Here is a 22,015-nt window from a genome sequence, read left to right as displayed (position 1 = left end):
ATTTATATCCATCCATCCATTCACCATCCATCCAATCACCCATCCATCCATCCATCCAATCATCCATCCATTCACCATCCATCCATCCATGCATCCATCCATCCATCCATTCATCCATCCATTCACCATCCATCCATCATCCATCCATCATCCATCCATCCATCCATCCATCCAATCATCCATCCATTCACCATCCATCCATCCATCCATCCATCCATCCATTCAACCAATCATCCATCGATCCATCTATCCATCCATCCATATCCATCCATTCATATCCATCCATCCATCCATCCATCCATCCATCCATCCATCCATCCATCCATACATACTGCAAAGTGAAAATAGAATAGTATTTTATAGAATATCAGTCATGGACCATTAGAGTCGGCCTCACTTTCTCCACTTAACACCGGCGCTCCTTACGGGGAATCATAGAACACAAAGCAGGTTCATGAAAAAGTAAAGATGTTGTATGCTTTATACGACGCATAAAATGAACAACAAATACATTAACAACCAACACGCCTGGAAGAAGGGGGATCCATTAGGGTGACTCCCGAATTCAGACTTTTAGCCAAGGGCGTAGCAAGCAATTTTTCTTTAGGGTGGCCATTGTGACAGAACACGTCAGCAAAGAGTGGCGGTACGTGCGTGTGTGTCATTATTATCGTAGGCAGTGAAATTAAATTCACACGTATCAGAACAGTGCTCGTCACTCTCATAATCAGGAACAAGTCTGAGTCTTCTCTGACAGCATTAATTTTCCCCAAACACAATTAGCAGGGGCACCATCATTTGTGCCAACAAATCTAATAAAACAGAACCCGTAATACTGTACACCAGCACCGCCAGTGGCTCACCGTGCAGAGCGGAGAAATGACGATAGGGCGATAACGTCAGGAGCAAAGTTAGATAAGGACAGACAAACATTTGTCAAGTCGCGCTTATTCATACACATCGATTTCCCAATTGGATCTCGGCTGAGGAAAAAGTAGCAAGCTCTTCTTTTTTTTTTCACCACAGCGCCTCGCAAGAAATGAAGATCTTCATATGTTGTAGTTATGGTCAAACGTTTGGTTACAGAACATCATAATATGATGATACCAAGTACGACTCCAACTCGGGTTATGTCATATTCGAGAAGTGACGTAGTAAATCAGGACAGACAAATTGTGTTTATACCACTGTTTAACCTGAAGATGGCGCCACACGGACGGATTTTGTTCCAAGTTCAAGCTTTCATCAACTTTTTTTTTTTTTTTTTTCTAATGACAGAGAAACCATTTGCTGGGCCGACCTCCGCATTGACCACACACATACTGTAAGGACTGTTTTGAACATGCTTAATATTTAAACTTGTTGGCTTGACTGTTTTCCAAACGGGAGAAATCACGTCAACTACAGGATAATCACGCAGGATAATCTTTGTTCAAATTTTCCCAATCGTCGATGTGTACGTATGTCATGAATATTCGACTCGAACACTCTCCTCGTTACAAATGTTCAACTCGGTTTGACACTTTATTTTTTTTATTTTATTGATTTGTTTTATCTTATTTATTTTATTTTGTTTTGTTTGACACATTATTTTGACCATTCAACGATTGTATGACTTCCGAATTATTATTATTATTATTATTATTATTATTATTATTTATGTTAAAAGGCTCCTAACACACACATGCACATAGCCTATGTACACACTTAACTAGTAACTACTGTGCTGCTGTTTATTTTTTGTTTATTCACTTTCTCAAACCCGCAAAAGCTGCAGTTAAAGATCGATCGAAAACCACCTGATTTTCCCCCAAACATGCTCAGACTGACTTGCGCAGACGACTTCACCATTTATAATCTCGTGAAGTAAACTCACATTTGCTATGTTTACAATCTGGTTGATCTTTTATTTGCAAGTGTACGCAGCATGTCTCCTTTTGGCAGGGCATGCCTTTGAACTGATTCCCCTTTATGATGGCGACACCTAGTGGCAGGATAACAATCGTGCAGGCAACGCGCCACCTCCCTGAACTTTTTTTTTGTTTTCTTCTTCCTGTTTTTCGTTCACGTGAGAAAGTAGTCAATATGGACCCTCAACACTTGTTAGGAGACTGCCTCATTCATATATTTACATTTTTGAACAAGGAAGATTTAATAAGGGCCTCGCTCGTGTGTACGGTAAGGAGTGTCCAACATGCGGAAGTAGCTTTGACGACCAAAACACTCGAGTAAATTGTCTGTTTTCCAGGACTGGCACAATGCTGCCGAGACTCCGTGGTTATGGAGGTAAGTTGTTTTTTTGTTTTTTTTGTATGTGGGAAATATATTTATCGTGACCACTGAAGCGTTTAAACGTTTCCTCTTACCAGGAGGATGTGCTTACAGCGATGGGGCTTTTGTAGCCAGGCTGTGTTGGGGAGCCCCCACGTCAACCACTCATGGAAGAAATACTTCCTACGACGATCCCATTTGGAGAGGAAGATGAAGGAAGGTCGAACTGGGGGATACACTTGCAAAAGTCTCCGTGGCCACACAGGTTTGGGAAACGTCTAACAGACGGTTTATGTTGAAGGTAGTAAAAGTATACTCAGACTGCCGAAGTAGAAGTGGATTTAAAAAAAAAAAAAAAGTAATCCGGTAAAAGTCGAAGTTGACAGCGAACACAACTCCAGTTTGTCTTCCATTAGGGCAAATAGTGGGCTTGGTCTACCTGCAGCAGAGCTCACCTGCGGGTCCTGACCTCTGGGACACGCCGACCACAGTGTGCAGTGCTTCAACTGATGGGACAGTTCAGGCATGGAACATCCAGAATGTCAGTGGATAATCTCCAGAATTTCACCACATAAATATGACTGACTAATAATTACAATGCATAGTCTTTATTTCACCCTTGGAGGAGTCAAATAGACATATTGCACTTATTGACTCAGGGTGTCCTTGATTCGTCATGACTGAGTTCTGTTCTTCCAACAGCTTCACAACCTGAATTAGTCAGAACATGCTAACGACTATTTTCATTTGGAACAGGGGTGTCCAAACTACGGCCCGGGGGCCATTTGCGGCCCGCCGTCCATTTTTCGGTGGCCCGCGGCATATGCTAAAAAATGGCATTTGACTCAGTTCAAAATGAAATAAACAAAACAAAAATGTTTGGAGATGGTCAACGTAAGAAGGGAGGGTATCGAAAAACACAGGTGCTATTAAAGGTTATTTTAGTTAACTAAAACTAATGAAAAAACTAAAATAAAAAATATATATATTGTAAACCAAAATAAAATAGAAACGAAAATGTTTTCTAAAAAATGAAATCTAACTGAACCTACATTTTATGTTTATAAAACTAACTAAAACTAACTATAAATATAGCAAACGTCCTTCGTTTTAGTCTTTGGTAATTAATTTAATGCATGAGCCTTTGGGGATGATTTTAAATGTGATATATATATTTTTTCTCGTTGATTTATTTTGATATAAACTGGAATAATGATGTTTGAAAGTATGTCACACAGAAGTGACGTCATCAAGTAGCAGCCAATCGAAAAGCACGTTGCTCCCATTGTGTTTTTTAAATATTGCTCATGAGTAATACACATTCAAAAAAATACTAATAGTGAAACTAACAAACTAAGCTAAAATTAAACATTTTTTTTAAAGAACTAAACTAATAAAAACTAACAGAACCACCCTGAAAACTAATCAAAACTAACTAAAATGAAAAATTCCCAAACTATAATAATCCTACTGCCATATTATAAATAAATCGGTTTATATACTGTCACATTTTTCTAAATTTGCGAAAGGACAAATAAATTATTTGTACAATTTTTTTTTAACTAAACACAATTTCTCTTCATAACATTATGTGGCCCTTGCGTCCTTCTGAGTTTCTCTATGTGGCCCTCAAATGAAAAAGTTTGGACACCCCTGTATTAGAAGAACAGTTCTAGGTGATACATATAAAGCAGCAAATGAAAAACTCTTTTAAAAACTATGCTTTTGCTCTATACACTGTACTTTTTTTTTTTTTTTTTTTTTTTTAGGGATGAATGAGTACTGACACCAGGTGTAAGGCCTGGTATTTAGCATAGCAGGCTTTATTTCAAGGGATTGGTACTCGCGTCGGCCACCCTCTTGTGGCTGTTTTATGATCAGGAATTAGAAATTACAATAGAAAATCGCCATTAACTCTTTGACTGCCAAAAACGTTTAATCACGATTAATAAAACCACCATGTATGACGCCATAAACGTTAAATCACGTCAACTGTGTTTTTTTTGTTGTTGTTGTTGTTGTTGTTTTTAATCAATGGGCAGTGCAACATCTAAGTGCAGCGCTGCCTGGTCAATGGGTTGTGGAATCGAAAACACTCACTAACTATGGCCACCAGATGGCAGCATTGTATCTCTTCAATGGGCTGCCCCAAATTACAATGAAACATGACGAAATCTGATGAAATAGAATGTTTTCAAGGATGACGTGAATGATAACGTTTTGATTAGGGGTGTGCTCAAAAAATCGATACGGCGATATATCGTTGCGGGCCTCATCACAATACACGCATCGATACGCAGGCGTCAGAATCGATATTGCTCGTTAACTTTAAATCGGCAGTTAACGTTGGCCTTTGCAGCTTGCATTGTACCTAAAAAATAAAAACCAGCAGCGTCTTTGAAGTTAATTGCCTTCAATTAATGCAAAAATAGCTCACCAGTGATTGGACACTGTGTCTTGCTAAGAAAAATGAAAGCAGAGGAAGAATGTCAACATGTATTTATTGATAAACTTAACATGGCACGTGTCTCAGTATACCTATTTTCCTATATTTTGTTTTAAAAAAAATTAAAATGTCTTATTTGGGATACATATGTATCGCGATACGTATCGTATCGTGGCCCCTGTATCGTGATACGTATCGTATCGTGAGGTTGGCGGCAATACCCAGCCCTAGTTTTGATAACGTGTGGCAGTAAAAGAGTTAATGTTATGCAATTTTACGGAAAATGATATTTTTGGATATGTAGGTTTTTCTGTGAAATTATCTGTTATTGTTACTTGGAGGGGAAATTTTATGTATCAAAAGTACTAGTGGAATCTGTATCTTTGGCTACTACTCGTGCTGGTATTGGTCTGGGAAAAAAACTGGTATGGAACATCCCTTTTTTTTTTTTTTTTTCTAATGTGCGTTTATTTCATCTCAGGGTCAACTCCTGTGGTGCACTGTGAAGCAGAATCCTTTACGTAGCATCATAAGCGACGAGCAGCGCGACGTTGTCATCACAGCGGACTCGGTCGGCCTGATCAAGGTCTGGCAAGGTCAGACTGGCCAGGAGGTGGCGTCCCACTCTGCTGCATCCACTCACTGTACATTGCTACAGTATAATAAGGACAATGATTGGTTTCTATCTGTAAGTAGCCTCACGTTTTTCGCAAAAGCAATTTACACAGTAGTAGTTATAGTACAGTAGTGTCCAAACTACGGCCCGGGGGGGCCATTTGTGGCCTGCCGTCCATTTTTCAGTGGCCCGCGGCATATGCTGAAAAATGGCATTTGACTCAGTTCAAATAAATTAACAAAACAAAAATGTTTGGAGATAGTCAAAGTAAGAAAGGATGGTATCGAAAAAACAGGTGCCATTAAAAGGTTATTTTAATGAAATAAAACTAGTGAAAAAAATAGAACTAAAATTCAAAAAATGCTAACAAAATAAAATAAAAATGAAAATGCTTTTTAAGAAACGAAAACTCACTGAAACTACAATTTATGTTTACAAAACAAAATAAAACTAACCATAATTAATAGCAATCATGTCCTTCGGTAATTAATTTAATGCATGAGCCTTTGGGGATGATTTCAAAGGTGATTTTTAGTAGATTTATTTTGATATAAACCGTAATAATGACGTTTGAAAGTATGTCACACAGAAGTGATGTCATCGAGCAGCAGCCAATAGAAAAGCACCTTCAGATGACATCATTCTCATGGTGTTTTTTTTTTTTTTAATATTGGCCACAAGTAATACACATTTAAAAACAAAAAAAAGAAAAAAACTAATACTAATACTGAAACTAACAAAGTAAAACTAAGCATTAAAAAAAATAAACTAATAAACTAACAGAACCACCCTGAAAAGTAATAAAAACTAACTAAAATAAAAAATTCCAAAACTATAATAACCCTACTGCCATATTACAAATAAATTGGTTTATATACTGGAGCATTTTTTTAAATATGCAAAGCACAAATAAATTATTTGTACAATTTTTATGACTAAGCACAATTTCTCTTCATAACATTATGTGGCCCTTGCGTCCTTCTGATTTTTCTGCATGTGGCCCTCAAATGAAAAAGTTTGGAGTTATAGCGTATCCTCGCTCGTGTTTTCGTAAAGGTTGGAACAGGTCAGGGGTCACTGTGCACACTAGCTGGAACAGCTCTGACTGAGAAATCCAGAATTATGGTGTGTGACAGCTTTAATGTCAACATACTCCTGGTTTCGCCTGACAAGAACTGGATCACAGCTGGCTCCAAGGACAATGATGATTTAAGTCCAAAGGTACGTCTCGTTTTGTTGGACACTGACTTAATTGTGTTTGAGAAATTGCTATGACGAAGTACTAATAAAGTTTTTTTTTTTTTTTTAATGTCTGTGTCATTGGCAGGTGATTTACGCCGATAGTTTGACCTCCCCGTGCGAGGACGAAGACCCACTGTGCCAGTCAGTGCCGGTCGCCGGGTGCCAGGCTGCCGTCTTCATCCCCACGCAGTCTGCCAGACTGGCCACGGTCCACCGCGACCGGCGCACCAACAACAAAGCGCTCACTGTCTTCGATGTCGCCATTCAAAAGTCAAAGTACAAGTCCCAGATCCAAGGTGAGAGAGGACAAAGCCGGGTAAAACAAGTACCTGCGTCGGGGGGGGGGTCACGTTCGCTGTGGTGTCATACATGAAGATTTGGGGTATTTCTTAATAACAGTTATTTAGTAAAATTACTTTTGACAAGAATGTAAATATCTGATGTCTGTTTATTTTTAAAGACGCAGTCTGCCGGTTTCACTCAGCAAAATTCACTTTTTAAATACAGGATTTAAACAAACAAACTACTTCTCAATTTACAGATGTGGGCTTATCTTAATTTCTGGTGGTGATTTTGTCCTAAACCCCCACACCCTCAAGCCTGTATTTTGCCATATTGTGTTTGTTTTGTAAACAGCGGGACGTTTCTGTGGAAAGACAGTGTTTACACCCCTCCAGCCAATCGCAGAGCAGGGGGGTGGGCGTGTCGCAAAAGGGACCGGGCGAATTTGTCGGCTGCATGACGTCACTCCTGCACAAATTTAAAAGCACTCTTGGATTTTTTTTTTCACACATGTAAGCGTGTGTGAGTGAGTGAGTGAGTGAGTGAGTGAGTGAGTGAGTGAGTGAGTGAGTGAGAAAAAATAACAAAACAAACACAAAATGACAAAATACAGGCTGGGGGGTTGGGGGTTTAGGACAAAATCACCACCAAAGATTAACATAAAGCCAGATGTGTGTAGACTGAGTAAACGTTAAAGTGTGTACATCCTGTATTTAAAAAGTGCATTTTCCTGAGTGAAACCGGCATACTGGGCCTTTAACTCATTTGCTCCCAAAGACGTATTTTTACGTTTTTTAATTTTATTTTATTATTATTTTTTTTTATACTAGAACATACAAAAGGCTTTGATGTAGCCTCTGAACTGAAGGAAACGCTTGAAGCAATGATAGTTATTACAAAAACAGCCAACAATGGCAGCAGAGAGTATAAGAAATCAAACAGGGCAATGTTGCAAAAAAACTCCCCCCCACTGTTTTAAACAGATTTGTAATGAAACTTAGCTATATTGCTATATTCTAATTCTATTGCTGCTTTTTTTTTTTTTTTTTTTTCCTGATGAAAGAAGAGATACTATTTGTTTCTTTTGGTAGATTCCATGTTTTATAGCAATAGAACACAATATACTCTGTATAACAAACAAACAAACAAAATCTTTGTAGTCCAACAGGTCGAGTCCTTTCCCTTGACACTGACCAGCACGTCCTCCAACATTCTTCTTGAGGCGAAGGACAGCAACTCCATTGTGATGGCAGCTGATCACCATCTCTGGGTGTTTTCCCTGAAAGGCGCCTTGCTCGCAAGCTTTAAGGAGCACACCATGCCAATCACGTCTATATGTGTGGTAATTTATTTGATTTTTTTTAATAACTAAAGCTTCGCACTATTGCACTAAATCAGTGGTGTCCAAACTACGGTTTGGGGGCCATTTGCGGCCCGCCGTCCATTTTTTTCAGTGGCCCGCGACATATGTTAAAAAAAAATGGCATTTGACTCAGTTCGAGTAAAATAAACAAAACAAAAATGTTTGGAGATGGTCAAAGTAAGAAAGGGAGGGTGTCGAAAAACTGGTGCCATTAAAAGGTTATTTTAATTAAATAAAACTCATGAAAAATCTAGAACTAAAATTCAAAAAAATGTTAACAAAATAAAATAAAAATACTTTTTAAGAAACGAAAACTAACTGAAACTACATTTTATGTTTACAAAACTAACTAAAACTAAATATAATTATAGCAAACACGTCCTTCCTTTTAGTCTTTGGTAATTGATTGAGTGCATGAGCCTTTGGGGATGATTTTTAATGTTATTTTTAGTAGATTTATTTTGATATAAACTGGAATAATGACATTTGAAAGTATGTCACACGGAAGTGACGTCATCTAGCAGCAGCCAATAGAAAAGCACCAAAAGATGACATCTCTCCCATGCTGTTTTTTTTTAAATATTGCGCACAAGTAATACACATAAAAAAAAACAATACTAATATTGAAACTAACAAACTAAACTAAAACTAAGCATTTTTAAAGAACTAAACTAATAAAAACGAACAGAACCACCCTGAAAGCTAATAAAAACTAACTAAAATGAAAAATTCCAAAACTACATATAATAACCTTACTGCCATATTACAAATAAATTGCTTTATATACTGTAGCATTTTTCTAAATATGCAAAAGCACAAATAAATTATTTGTCCAATTTTTAGGACTAAACACAATTTCTCTTCATAACATGATGTGGCCCTTGCGTCTTTCGGATTTTCTGGATGTGGCCCTCAAATGAAAAAGTTTGGACATCCCTGCACTAAATTCACAATTTTGGATTATTTTTTTTAATGAATATAATATAATATTATCCAGTATCAAGCTAACTTGATAAAATGGTGGCGATGACGTGATGAAAATGTTTGAATGAAAACAAATAATGGAAGGTAGCAATATGGTTGATAGTTTTGAGTTCAGTATTTCAATGATGACGTCATTTCACAGGACAGCTTCCGCGTGGTAACGGCATCTCGGGACCTTTCCTTGCGCGTGCTGACCTGGAAACGTGACGGGGATCTCGGGTTGACCTTGGAGAGCCGATATCACTTATTGGGAGGTTCTCACACTATGTCCAGGTGTGTTCCGTGTGCCATTAACTCATTCACTCGCCGCCATTTTCACATTTCGCAATCCCGTTCGCTCCCGGCTGTTTTACTGGATTTTGACCGATTTTGCAAGGCCCACAGAATATTGTGTTCTATTGCTATAAAAGCATGGAACCTACCAAAAGAAAGATTAAAGTCTCTTCTTTCATCAGGAAAAAAAGTATGTTTCTATCTGTTTCCATTTTGCAGCAAATAGCATTAGAAGAGAGCTAAGTTTCATCAGTTTTCACAAATCTATTTCAAATTGTAAGTAATTGAGCTTTTTTTTCTACATGGCCCTGGTTGATCTCCTTTGCTCTGCTGCCACCTGCTGGCCGTTTATGTAATAACTACCATTTCTGCAACCGTTCTTTGCAGTTGAGAGGCTGCATCAAAGCCTTCTGTATGCTCTTGCATAAAAAAACAAAAAACTAAAAAAAAAACGTATAAATACGTCTTTGGGACACTTAGAACATTTTTTTTAAAAAACGTATGTATACGTTATTGGGAGCAAATGAGTTAAAAATGAGCCAGAATGTGTATTGGATGTAACGTTTGTTTCCTGTGTTTTTTAGAGGGTTCACCTTCGTTTCCTGTGACTACTCCAGCATTGTTGGTTCAGTTGAAGGGAAGAACGGCAAAGATGTTTTAAAAGCTTACACCTTCACCTCCTGAGTGCACCAAAAAAAGTGCCAACGTGATGTTTGATCAGACTCCGAAAAGGAAGAGGAATATTTATCATTCACTGTAAATCAGAGGTGTCCAAACTACGGCCCGGGGGCCATTTGCGGCCCGCCGTCCATTTTTTTATTTATTTTTTTGTGGCCCACGACATATGCTAAAAATGGCATTTGACTCAGTTCAAATAGAATAAAAACAAAAAACGTTTGGAGATGGTCAAAGTAAGAAGGGAGGGTGTCGAAATAAACAGGTGCTATTATTTAAAAAATAACTCAAACTAAAATAAAAAAATAAAAAACAATTTCGTGAACGAAATAAAAAAAAATAAAAATGCTTTTTAAGAAACGAAAACTAACTGAATTTACATTTTATGTTTACAAAACTAAAACTATATAGCAAAAATGTCAGTTTTGGTGTGATTTTTAGTAGATTTATTTTGATATAAACTGGAATAATGACTTTTGAAAGTATGTCACACAGAAGTGACGTCATCTAGCAACAGCCAATAGAAAAGCACCAAAAGATGACATCACTCCTATGGTGTTTTTTTTTAAATATTGCACACAAGTAATACACATAAAATAAAAATAAAATAAAAAACTAATACTAATACTGAAACTAACTAAACTAAAAGTAAGCATTTATTAAAGAACTAAAACTAATAAAACTACCCTGAAAACTAATAAAAATAAATGAAAAATTCCAAAACTATAACAACCCTACTGCCATATTACAAATAAAATGGTTTATATACTGTAACATTTTTCAACATGCAAAAATATGCAAAAGCGCAAATAAATTATTTGCACAATTTTTAGGACTAAACACAATTTCTCTTCATAACATGATGTGGCCCTTGCGTCCTTCTGATTTTCTGGATGTGGCCCTCAAATGAAAAAGTTTGGACACCCCTGCTGTAAATTATGCAAGGTTGTTTATTATGATGTTTTTTTTCCCCATTATTTTACAAAAGGACAACATTGTTACCCGAAAGGCATTGACAACGTGCACTACAACAAACCTGTGCAGGTGTCATTGATACACGACTAGTTCTGGAGCTGAATGTGACTTTTAAGGCAGAATATTGCATACAAAAAAAAACAAAAAATGTTCTTCATTGAGTTTGAAGGAACGCTCGACATTACATTATCACTATTTGTAATCGTTTCACATCATCACATAAGAATGAAAGAATAAATACGTTCATCATAAGGCACAAAGTGTCCCCCGTCCATATGCAAAATATCTACGCTAAAGATAAAGGAGACTTTGCCGGCTCTTCTGCTTTGGTGGCAACGCATCTCATGTCCTCAAGGACGCGCCGCAGGGCTCCAGTCATGGACTCGTACACTTGGCTTCCGTCGTTGGAATTGCTTTCCATCTGGCGGAAAAGTGAACGAACGTCATGTGACGTTGTTGACGTCGACTTATATTGCGGAACGGGCGGATTTTCTTACCCAAGTAAAAGCCTTGATGGTACGATTTAAAAATGCATGTTCGACCTCTTCCGGTACTGCCAGTAACTGAGCCATACAGTCCAGTATGCACATTAATGTTTCTTTGGGTGCCTGCGTGCGCACATGGAGCAAAAATATTGCACGAGCGGCCGATGACAACCAAATTTGTGCGCGGATGCGACCCCAAAGTTGTGGTTGAAGAGCAAAAGGTTCTTACCTGGCCAAGTGTGTGGAGGACCGTTTGCGCATCACCGTTTTCAGGCTTCAGGGTCGCGGCGTCCCGGAGGCAGATGACCGGCTCCTTCAGCTGCTCCAACCACGCCCACATCAGACCCGTCAGGATGAAGGGGTCGCGCTCCATGCACAGCCGTTCCCATGCGCCGCCTTGATTCAGCTCGGCCTGCAAGCGCATAGATGGACGCACACGTGTCGTCTCCTTTCTAATTTGTTTCAGAGCTCGGATGAGAAGTTGGAGACTGACTAAGACGGGGGACGTCAACCTTTCCTGTCAAAAGAGCCATTTAGGGCCAATTACCGTATTTTCCGCACTATAAGGCGCACCTAAAAGCCTTCAATTTTTTCAAGAGCTGACCATGCGCCTAATAATCCAGTGCGCCTTATTTGAGGTCTCGCTGTCAAGACGCTATCGGTGACGCGCATGCGCAGAAGATCCCGCCATCTTGGATCATTGCGATGAACAAAACAATTTGGACATATGGTAATATTTTTGCCTCTCTTCCTTTTATGGCAATTTTTTTCTGCCCGTTTTTCTATCAATTTTCTGACATTTTAGGCTATTTTGTGGACATTTTATGGTATTTTTTGGAATTCCTTTTGTTTTTGGATATTTTATGGTTACTTTTTGAACATTCTTTTATGCATTTATGCAAAAGTTTTTCTTTTGGATTTTTACCTCTTTTTTTTCTTTTTTTTTTTAGCAATTTTGTGTACATTATGATAATTTCTGGAATTCTTTCGTTTTTATTTTTGACATTGTTACTTTTTTTTTTTTTTTTAAATTTGTGCCTTCTTTTGTTTTTGGACATTTTATTGTTACTTTTTGAACATATTCTTTGATGCAAAAGTTTTTCTTTTTGACTTTTACATTTTTTTTTAGCAATTTTGTGTACATTATGATAATTTCTGGGATTTATTCTTTTGTTTTTATTTTTGAAATAGTTACTTTTTGAATGTTTTTTCGTGCCTTTTGTTTTTGGACATTTTAATGTTACTTTTTGAACATATTCTTTTATGCTATAAAAAATAATTTTCTGACTTTTTGGCAATTTTGTGTACACTACATGGTAATTGTATGTGTTTTTTTTACTTTTAAAAATATTTTTCCCTTTTAGCAGTTTTGTGTAAGTTATGACAATTTTGGGGATTTCTTGTTTTGTTTTTATATTTGACATCTTATAGTTACTTTTTGAATTTTTTTGTGCCTTCTTTTGTTTTTGGACATTTTATTTTTTATGCCTTCTTTAACAAAATAATGTTTTTTTTTTATTTTGTGTACATTGCATGGTAATTTTCTGCTGTCTTGGATCTTTTTGGACATTTTATGGTCATTTTGAGATATTTAAAAAAACTTTTTCATCTACCTTAACCTTTCTGACAACTTGCAAATTTGGACTCTGACATTTAAAAAAAAAAATATATATATTCATTTTTAAAAATCAAAATCCTTAATCCCGTCAAAGATATTTTATTGAAAAAAATTAAATATGTAATTTTTTTTTTTTTTTTTTTTTTTTTTTAAGAGATCCACAGGAAGCCACACAAAATGGACTAAAGCGCTACAGAGCATAGCATCTTATCACACCAGACTGGTCGGGTCACTCACCTGCCATATCAACACTTTGTTCCTGTGCTCTTCTTCCCCATCCCGAAAAAGGTCCACCGCGAGAGCCTGTGCCACCAGCAGCCTCCTCGACTCCAATGACAACTCCGACTGCAGGGTGATGTACGGCACCTCCGATTGTTCCTCATCTCGACACCGAGACGTCCTCTCGTTTTCTGCCAACTCTTCCCTCCGCTCCGCCTTCAACCTGGACAGCACCTTGCTCCCTCTTTGGAGCGGGCCGTTGCGCCCGACGGAGCCGCTGCGTTGAATGAGCGCCCGCTTTGCTTTCTTCAGCAAAATGGGCCCATCCATTGTGTCGTTCTTCATTTGCCAGAGTGATCCGATGGAGCTTTGGGAGATGTCGGAAGTGTTGCTATTCCAACTCTTCCACTGGGCGACGGGTTGGGCGGCTTCGGGCGGCGAAACGGGCCTGGCCACGTTACCCTGCGAGAGAGAGCCCAAGGGTTGCGTGAGGAGGTTGAGCTGCGACCCCAGACGTCTTAGATCGGACTCGCTGTAGCTAAGACTCTTGCGATGGTAGAAGATAGGCGGTTCGTGAAAATGTCTCGGCAAGGTGGGCGAACCCGGCAAGCGGGGCTCCTTTGTGCAAAGTTGAGGTCCGAGTTTTTCGATGATGCTCAGCGTCATCTCGATATCGTGGATGTCCGGCGCCTCCAAAATGTCCTCCTCGATCACCTGCCGATTCTCCGCGATGTCCAACAGCAGCCGGGACACGAGTTGGACGATCTTCGGCAGGTACCTCAGTTCTTTACGCTCGAGGCCGTGCAGGATGTGTCTCTGGCGATTGAGGTACTGCGTCAAGTTGACAGGTTGGGATCGGGGCTCCGTGCACGAAAACACGCTCCTTAAAGGGACGAGGAACTGGACAAACTCGCGGACGCAGCTCAGCTGGCTGCGCGTTTGGATGGACCCGGGGCGTTTCGCCCGAACGTATAAGATAGCTTGATTGGCTGTCATCCTGGTGGTGTAGGCCAAAAAACATGCCATTAGCACGCCTAAGAAACGGAGACAAACGTTGATGTGACACGGCGCCGTGGTGAGAGGTCAAACATTTCAGGTGCAGATCTACCTGTTCTCCCAAGACCCGCGTGACAGTGCACAGCTATCTTCCCCTCCTGCAGTGCGAAGGCCATAACTTTCACAATGTCCAGAACCGTCGTAAGGTTGGCCACTCCATAGTCACTCCAACCAAAGTTGTAGAAATAAACTGAAATCATATCCGGTGACATTTGAGTAGTACGGAGACCCCTAGGGTGTCAGGGTTTGACGTTTTTTTGTGTTTTTGTTTTGTTTTTCGGTCATCTGTACCCACAGTTTAGTAAACCGTACCCACGGTTTAGCTCTTCTGTGGCGTTATGTAATACGCATGCGCACGCAACGTCCGAGTGGTCTTTTTCATCTTAAACTGTAGACTTACGTATTCAGTTGATGTGTAATGTTGCGCTTGTGCCACTGTGAGGCGCTCGAACACTTATTTTCTTTCTTTCTTTTACTTCCGCGTTTAGCCTGAACGCTGTTGAAATGCAGACGTGTTGTGTTGTTTGTTGTTAATACGACATACTTGGCTAAAGAAACTTCATCTTTCCGTCATCCATTCATCCGAATGCATTGTTAAGATGCCAAAACTAGTCTACAGTTTAAAAAAACACACAAAAAAAAACACAGCCGTTCGCTGCTGATACTGCTGTCAAGCAACCGCTCGAACGTTGCGTGCGCATGCGTATTACATAACGCCACAGAAGTGCTAAACCGTGGGTACGGTTTACTAAACTGTGAGTACATATTGTTAAACTGTGGGTACAGTTTACTAAACTGTGGGTACAGATTGTTAAACTGTGGGTACAGTTTACTAAACTGTGGGTACAGATTGTTAAACTGTGGGTACAGTTTACTAAACTGTGGGAACAGATTGTTAAACTGTGGGTACAGTTTACTAAACTGTGGGTACAGATTGTTAAACTGTGGGTACAGTTTACTAAACTGTGGGTACAGATTACTAAACTGTGGGTACAGATTACTAAACTGTGGGTACAGTTTACTAAACTGTGGGTACAGTTTACTAAACTGTGGGTACAGATTACTCAACTGTGGGTACAGATTACTAAACTGTGGGTACAGATTACTAAACTGTGGGTACAGTTTACTAAACTGTGGGTACAGATTGTTAAACTGTGGGTACAGTTTACTAAACTGTGGGTACAGTTTACTAAACTGTGGGTACAGTTTATTAAACTGTGGGTACAGATTACTAAACCGTGGGTACAGATTACTAAACTGTGGGTACAGTTTACTAAACTGTGGGTACAGTTTACTAAACTGTGGGTACAGATTACTCAACTGTGGGTACAGATTACTAAACTGTGGGTACAGATTACTAAACTGTGGGTACAGTTTACTAAACTGTGGGTACAGATTGTTAAACTGTGGGTACAGTTTACTAAACTGTGGGTACAGTTTACTAAACTGTGGGTACAGTTTATTAAACTGTGGGTACAGATTACTAAACCGTGGGTACAGATTACTAAACTGTGGGTACAGTTTACTAAACTGTGGGTACAGTTTATTAAACCGTGGGTACAGATTACTAAACCGTGGGTACAGTTTACTAAACCGTGGGTACAGTTTACTAAACTGTGGGTACAGATTGTTAAACTGTGGGTACAGTTTACTAAACTGTGGGTACAGATTGTTAAACTGTGGGTACAGTTTACTAAACTGTGGGTACAGATTGTTAAACTGTGGGTACAGTTTACTAAACTGTGGGAACAGATTGTTAAACTGTGGGTACAGTTTACTAAACTGTGGGTACAGTTTACTAAACTGTGGGTACAGATTGTTAAACTGTGGGTACAGTTTACTAAACTGTGGGAACAGATTGTTAAACTGTGGGTACAGTTTACTAAACTGTGGGAACAGATTGTTAAACTGTGGGTACAGTTTACTAAACTGTGGGTACAGATTGTTAAACTGTGGGTACAGATTCCTAAACTGTGGGTACAGATTCCTAAACTGTGGGTACAGATTACTAAACCGTGGGTACAGTTTACTAAACTGTGGGTACAGATTGTTAAACTGTGGGTACAGTTTACTAAACTGTGGGAACAGATTGTTAAACTGTGGGTACAAGTTTACTAAACTGTGGGTACAGATTGTTAAACTGTGGGTACAGATTACTAAACTGTGGGTACAGATTAGCAAAAAATAATAATAATTTCGGACCCTGACACCAGAGGGGCTCCGTAGAGCAGTATTATAGACTCACCAAAATTAATGACTTACTGTTATTTTCCATAAAGGCCTCTGGATGGTAGGAGAAACCGCTCTCTGGCTCGAGAGGGTTCCCACAGCTTGCGTGCTCACCAGGCATTTGGAGGTTGAACACCGTTTTAATGCCATTCCTTGAAATGAACACAAACTCCGGGTCAGCAAGAAGTGTGAGCTCATACTGCCTGCTGAGAGAACTTTGAACAATTTTTTTTTTTTACATACCTTTGGAATTGCTCAATAATGTTATACTTTTCAATGACTTCAGTCGAGGGTCTGGACATCGCAAGAAGATGATCAGTCACCCTAAAAGAATATGCAGACATGAAATACTATGACACTAACAAAAACAAGGAAGTCACTTTTCTCACTCGGCTTGAAGGTATACCATGATGAGTAGAGGCCTTTAATCGCCTGTTGGTCATCACGCCAGTAATTCGGGTTGTCATACTTGCAGTTTTGACCTCCACAGCCGATAGAACATTGCATATGTGCCGGGATGACAAAGCGAATCGCCTCACCAATTATAGTGTAATTTGCCCTGGGAGCTCGAACTAAACAAAGGATTCACAACAGAAGAAGAAGGCATCGCGGTAGTTAATCATTAGTAGTCGTTAAACTACAAAGTTTCGAATGTGACATTTCCAGAAATAGAGCAAAAAGAGTTTAATCTCAAACACCGGAATGATTAAGGTCATGAGTAGCAAACGCTCATTCGGTGGCGTCTAATCTTTGGCATTACACGCCTATTCATAAAAATAGCTATTCCTATGGCACATTATAATTAATATATTATAATTTAGCCTTTAGGGAACAAACAATTGCCCCGTAGCAATTACAACAACTTACTGAATTCCATCAGAGCCCCCCCATGGGACCTTTCATGGAACGCCATATGAATCTCCCCCTCGGGTGATGTCCACAGTCATAGCAGAGCCTGAACACACAAATCTACAAGTTTGAGCCAAAATAAAAAAAAATCAGGATCATAAGTGATCAAAATCAAATCCATGCAATATATGTAACTGTTGTTTGGGCATAAAATCCGTTTTCAAGACAGTTACGTTAAACATGAGTCCATCAACAATTAAATAGGAGTAGGGAAAAAATATATATATTTACCTGTAAGTGACTCTCAGGTGAGTACCATCTCAGGGCTCAAATGCCTCACAGGTGCCACAATGTGTGACATCAACCTCCCCCGACTCTGACGTTATCGCTCTCGCTTTGGATCTGCGGAAAGTCAATCCTTTGGCCTCGCTTGATTTGATTCGCCTCAGATTATCTCTGTGTGTCAGGGCGGGGCCGTCCACTCGGATATTGTGGTCTCTCACAACCTCTACCTCGTCAGAATGGAAAGTCCAGCGCAGGAAAAAGAAAAAAGGGACATTTAAAAACAGTTTGGCGAAGTAGGAAACATGCATGCTGTGTAAAGACCACGGGTTGCTTCGGTTTTTCCTCTAATTCTGAGTCTGGAGTGGGATAGAGTTGGGCTATTCCCGTCTCCTTTGGGATTAGCCTACTAATCTTATTACGGGACCAGTATAAAATAAAGCACCCACTACTCAACAAAAATCATACTGTCTCTGATTACATCAGCTTTTCTTCCTACTGCAATGTTTGGCTCTGCAGCCATCTTGCTAGTATATTATTTTGTGAAATGAATAATGGTACATCATTTATAAAAACACAGAGCCATCTCATTTGGCCAGAATATGTCCATGTCATGTGTTTGAAATTGTTATGGAAGGGTTTGGGAAACTTCTGCTACCAATATAGTGATCTACAGATTCGTGGCTCGTTAGTTACACACCCAGAAGATAAAATCTGATTGGTTTTTACCCAACGTCTTACAAAGGCTGGTTATGTTTGGCCCAAAGAGATCGGTTTGTGACGTCTACCATTTGGGATAACGCCCTCCCCTCCCACCCTAAAGCCGACCAATCAAGCCGATCAATGCAAAGTAAAAAGCTGCTCGTCATCTCATTTAGACCACAATCTACAAAGCTACTATCATACTCCATATTAGTATATTTCATTTACAGCAGGCCACGAAAGGAAACTTACTCTTTAACATGATGACATATATCACATTAAATATGCCAATCGTAGCATTTTTCTAACCTACAGTATAGCCAAGAAAGCGTGAAATACTTAAATTCTAATGAATGAATTAGTAAACAGATGGAGCTCATGGATCTATCTATCTCTATATCTATCACTATCACTATCGATACTATCTACCTACCTAGACACAGTACGCGCTGAATCGTACGTCAACCTCACCGCCATGTTCCATGTGGCAAAGTGGAGCGAACGAAGATAAATTCTAAATCCCATTTCTTGATTTGCGACCTCCCCGGTCCTCGGTCCCCTGTCCTCGTTTATCGGTTTGCATGCTAGCTCCCCCATTCAAAGATCCCATCAAGGGATCGACGAAAACAACAGGAGTCAGGAGCGCTGAGAGCGAGAGAGTAGCGGTTGGAGGAGTAATCAGACGTTCGCTCCTCGGTGTTGTCATTTCATGGAGACGTCGATTAAAGATGACGTCACGCGCAAAACAAAACAACAACACTCGGCTGAGGCATAACGCAGCGCAGCACAAGTCCACTTTATGGGGGTGTACATTTAAAGTCAAGTATGTCATTGTTACTCTTCACAACTATGTATATGTAGAGACAATCGAAAGTGGTCTATATTGGCCTTTTACCACTCAGCAGCTCATATTTGTGGGGACTCGTAAATACTGTATGTAGGCCCGACACTAGGCATGCGCAGACACTTTTGGGGGCATGTGCCCAAGCCCCCCAAAAGGCATTTATCAACAAATTATTCATAAAATTAAGAAACTGGTAGTATATTTATTTAACACAAATCTAATCAAACAGGGTTACTCAAATGATCAAATTGAATAAATGGCATTTGAAAAAAAAATAATCATAAAAACATTCATTTTAAACGTCAAAATTAAAACTACTCTGAATAAATGACAAGAACAAAACAAAATACAACTTTGACGAAGAAGATAAAGTAGTAGTACTATATCCTTCTGCTACTTCAAAGGTAGGTTAATAATAATAATAATAATAATAATATACATACATACATTTTTTTTTTTTTTTTTTTTTACCGCTTACTCCTCACAAGTTTTGTGGGGGTGCTGGAGCCTATCGCAGCTGGCTCCGGGCAGTAGGCGGGGTACACCCTGATCTGGTTGATGATGATGATGATATTAATAATAATATAAATAATAATATTAATAATTTTAAAAAATCTGACCTTCCTCTGTTCTTTATTGATCAATGGCAAGCAGGAGAAGATCAGAGTGCCCTTAGAAGCCAGGATCTTTAGGTAGTAAATGATGGCACATCATGGCAGTTAAGTAACATTTTTCCATGTGTTATGCTTTTTGAATGCTGCTTTGTATGAGAATTACATTTATCCTTCCACATATGTTAGTTTTTTAACGTTAATTACCTTGCGAAATTATTACTCCGTTGTAAACCCCAACTGTTCGAATATGCTTTGCATGAAAATATGTCATTGACACACAAGGCATTGTTTAGGATAGGATTCTGCAATAAGTAAACATGTTCATCTTACTGTGAGAGCTACTTGACATAGTACATCAAAGTGATTCTAGTTATGATTTATTTACTTCAGGCTTTCACGTTAAAATAATGATCATCCGTCCATCCATTTCCTTAACCGCTTTTCCTCACAAGGGTCGCGGGGGGTGCTGGAGCCTACCCCAGCTGGCTTTGGGCAGTAGGCGGGGTACACCCTGAATGGGTTGCCAGCCAATCACAATTAAAAAATAATGAAGATTTTTAATTAAAATAAAACAAGTGACTCTTCTTTGAGGTATTCATGTGTTAACAATTATCCAAGGAGCTAACTTTTGGGGGCTTTATGGCAGGGTGACCCAAGGCAACTAGGTCCTCGATGAGGGACAACACAAAACGTGGCTCTGAACCCCCAATGAAGAATAAAATATTTGTAATGTGTCATGTTCATCAGGCCTCACACAGATATGGATTAACACTACAGCCTGAAAAAAAAGCCAAATGTCAGGAAAAGCCTACTAGAACGTTTTAACTTGATTTGGGGTTATTCAAAGGCATGCACATTTCTTTAATGTTTCAATATTAATTTCCGTAGTATAACAGTTACACATATTGGTAGCAGTAAACAATCATGAAAACCGTACATACATTGGTTGGTGCTTACACAAATCTTAAACAGGCTACATCAGGTGAAAATTGGTATTATAATCAGATTAAAAAGGACATATGCTGTTTGTTTTTAGTCTATTAGTTCAGCAGACATAGTGTGCGTCTGAATGGGTGAATGAGACGCATTAACTTTGACACTGTGCATACACTTGCATTAATTTATGAACAGTTCTGCCACATCCAATATGGCGGACGCACTGACGTAGGTTCAATGATCCTCTTTATTCATTTCCCTCAGGAGAAATGTTTCTTGCAGCAAGGGACAGTTGCATACATCAACATTGCATATAAACACCACAAAGACCATATACAGATGTTTACATTAGTGCAAAACGCCCTCACCCACCCAAACAGTGACAGTCACACCTAATCATTGTTCATGTTGATTAAGAGAGGAACAAATACGTTTTCCTATCTGTTGTTACCTAATATCGTAGCAACGGACCAACCCCACAAGGCGACGCCTCGTGTACATGTTCAATATTTCATTAACGTCATATCGTATTCGACGGGTTCAAGTAATTTCCAGCAGATGGCAGCAGGCAGCCATATGGTATCTAAAGCCTTTAATCCCCAGTTGCTTGACAACAACCGGCGCTGACAGATATTTCCGGGTTCCACATAAGCAAACGCGTAAAGCGTAGCGGGAAATGTTGTCCTTTCACTGTGTCGCCAGCCTTCTTTCACTCACGACAGTACTACGTTTCCCAAAATGCACCGCAATCGTTGTAGCGGCTGACCCAACCGGCTGCGCAGATTTCTAAACAGCGCGCTCAGCTGTTTCATTGAAAACGCTACCACTTGCATGAAAGCACCGGAAGCTGATTGACTTTACTTTCAAAATAAAACTACATTTTGTTTATATTTTGGTGAGACGTGATACAGTTTCGCTTTACACGTTTCATTTGTGTTTAGATACACGTCATTACACGGAAATTATCAAATATGGCCAAAAACTACACAGTGTTGTGTTATAGTCTGGTTGTGATCATTTAATTTAGAAAGTCGTAAATAGAAGGAGTCCATCC

The 22,015-nt window shown here is 39.2% G+C and overlaps 2 protein-coding genes across 3 annotated transcripts; one reads left to right on the top strand and one right to left on the bottom strand.

Annotated features, from left to right (window-relative positions):
* The first annotated feature begins 1,959 nt into the window (after window positions 1-1,959).
* On the top strand, window positions 1,960-12,621 carry fbxw12 (F-box and WD repeat domain containing 12). Its single transcript, XM_077512069.1, has 10 exons — window positions 1,960-2,178; window positions 2,249-2,286; window positions 2,370-2,536; window positions 2,688-2,812; window positions 5,199-5,405; window positions 6,390-6,554; window positions 6,661-6,871; window positions 8,018-8,199; window positions 9,347-9,477; window positions 10,062-12,621. The coding sequence occupies exons 1-10, from the start codon at window positions 1,972-1,974 to the stop codon at window positions 10,159-10,161; spliced, it is 1,533 nt and encodes a 510-aa protein (XP_077368195.1). The 5' UTR covers window positions 1,960-1,971; the 3' UTR covers window positions 10,162-12,621.
* On the bottom strand, window positions 11,085-19,284 carry LOC144013342 (protein tyrosine phosphatase domain-containing protein 1-like). 2 transcript variants are annotated; one of them, XM_077512068.1, is made up of 11 exons: window positions 19,001-19,284; window positions 17,875-18,091; window positions 17,602-17,703; window positions 17,141-17,306; window positions 16,978-17,058; window positions 16,768-16,886; window positions 14,558-14,695; window positions 13,468-14,483; window positions 11,842-12,024; window positions 11,625-11,735; window positions 11,085-11,548 (listed from the first exon to the last, which is right to left on the bottom strand). In XM_077512068.1, exons 3-11 carry the CDS (start codon window positions 17,645-17,647, stop codon window positions 11,414-11,416), a joined length of 1,995 nt encoding a protein of 664 aa, XP_077368194.1. In that variant the 5' UTR covers window positions 17,648-17,703; window positions 17,875-18,091; window positions 19,001-19,284; the 3' UTR covers window positions 11,085-11,413. The 2 variants fall into 2 exon arrangements, with proteins under 2 accessions (XP_077368194.1, XP_077368193.1); XM_077512067.1 differs by having other exon boundaries at window positions 17,602-17,689.
* Window positions 19,285-22,015: the final 2,731 nt, after the last annotated feature.

Source organism: Festucalex cinctus, chromosome 2 (genome assembly GCF_051991245.1).
Source record: "Festucalex cinctus isolate MCC-2025b chromosome 2, RoL_Fcin_1.0, whole genome shotgun sequence".
In the NCBI taxonomy this organism is placed as follows: Eukaryota; Metazoa; Chordata; class Actinopteri; order Syngnathiformes; family Syngnathidae; genus Festucalex; species Festucalex cinctus.
This window is presented reverse-complemented; position numbering and strand designations above follow the sequence as displayed.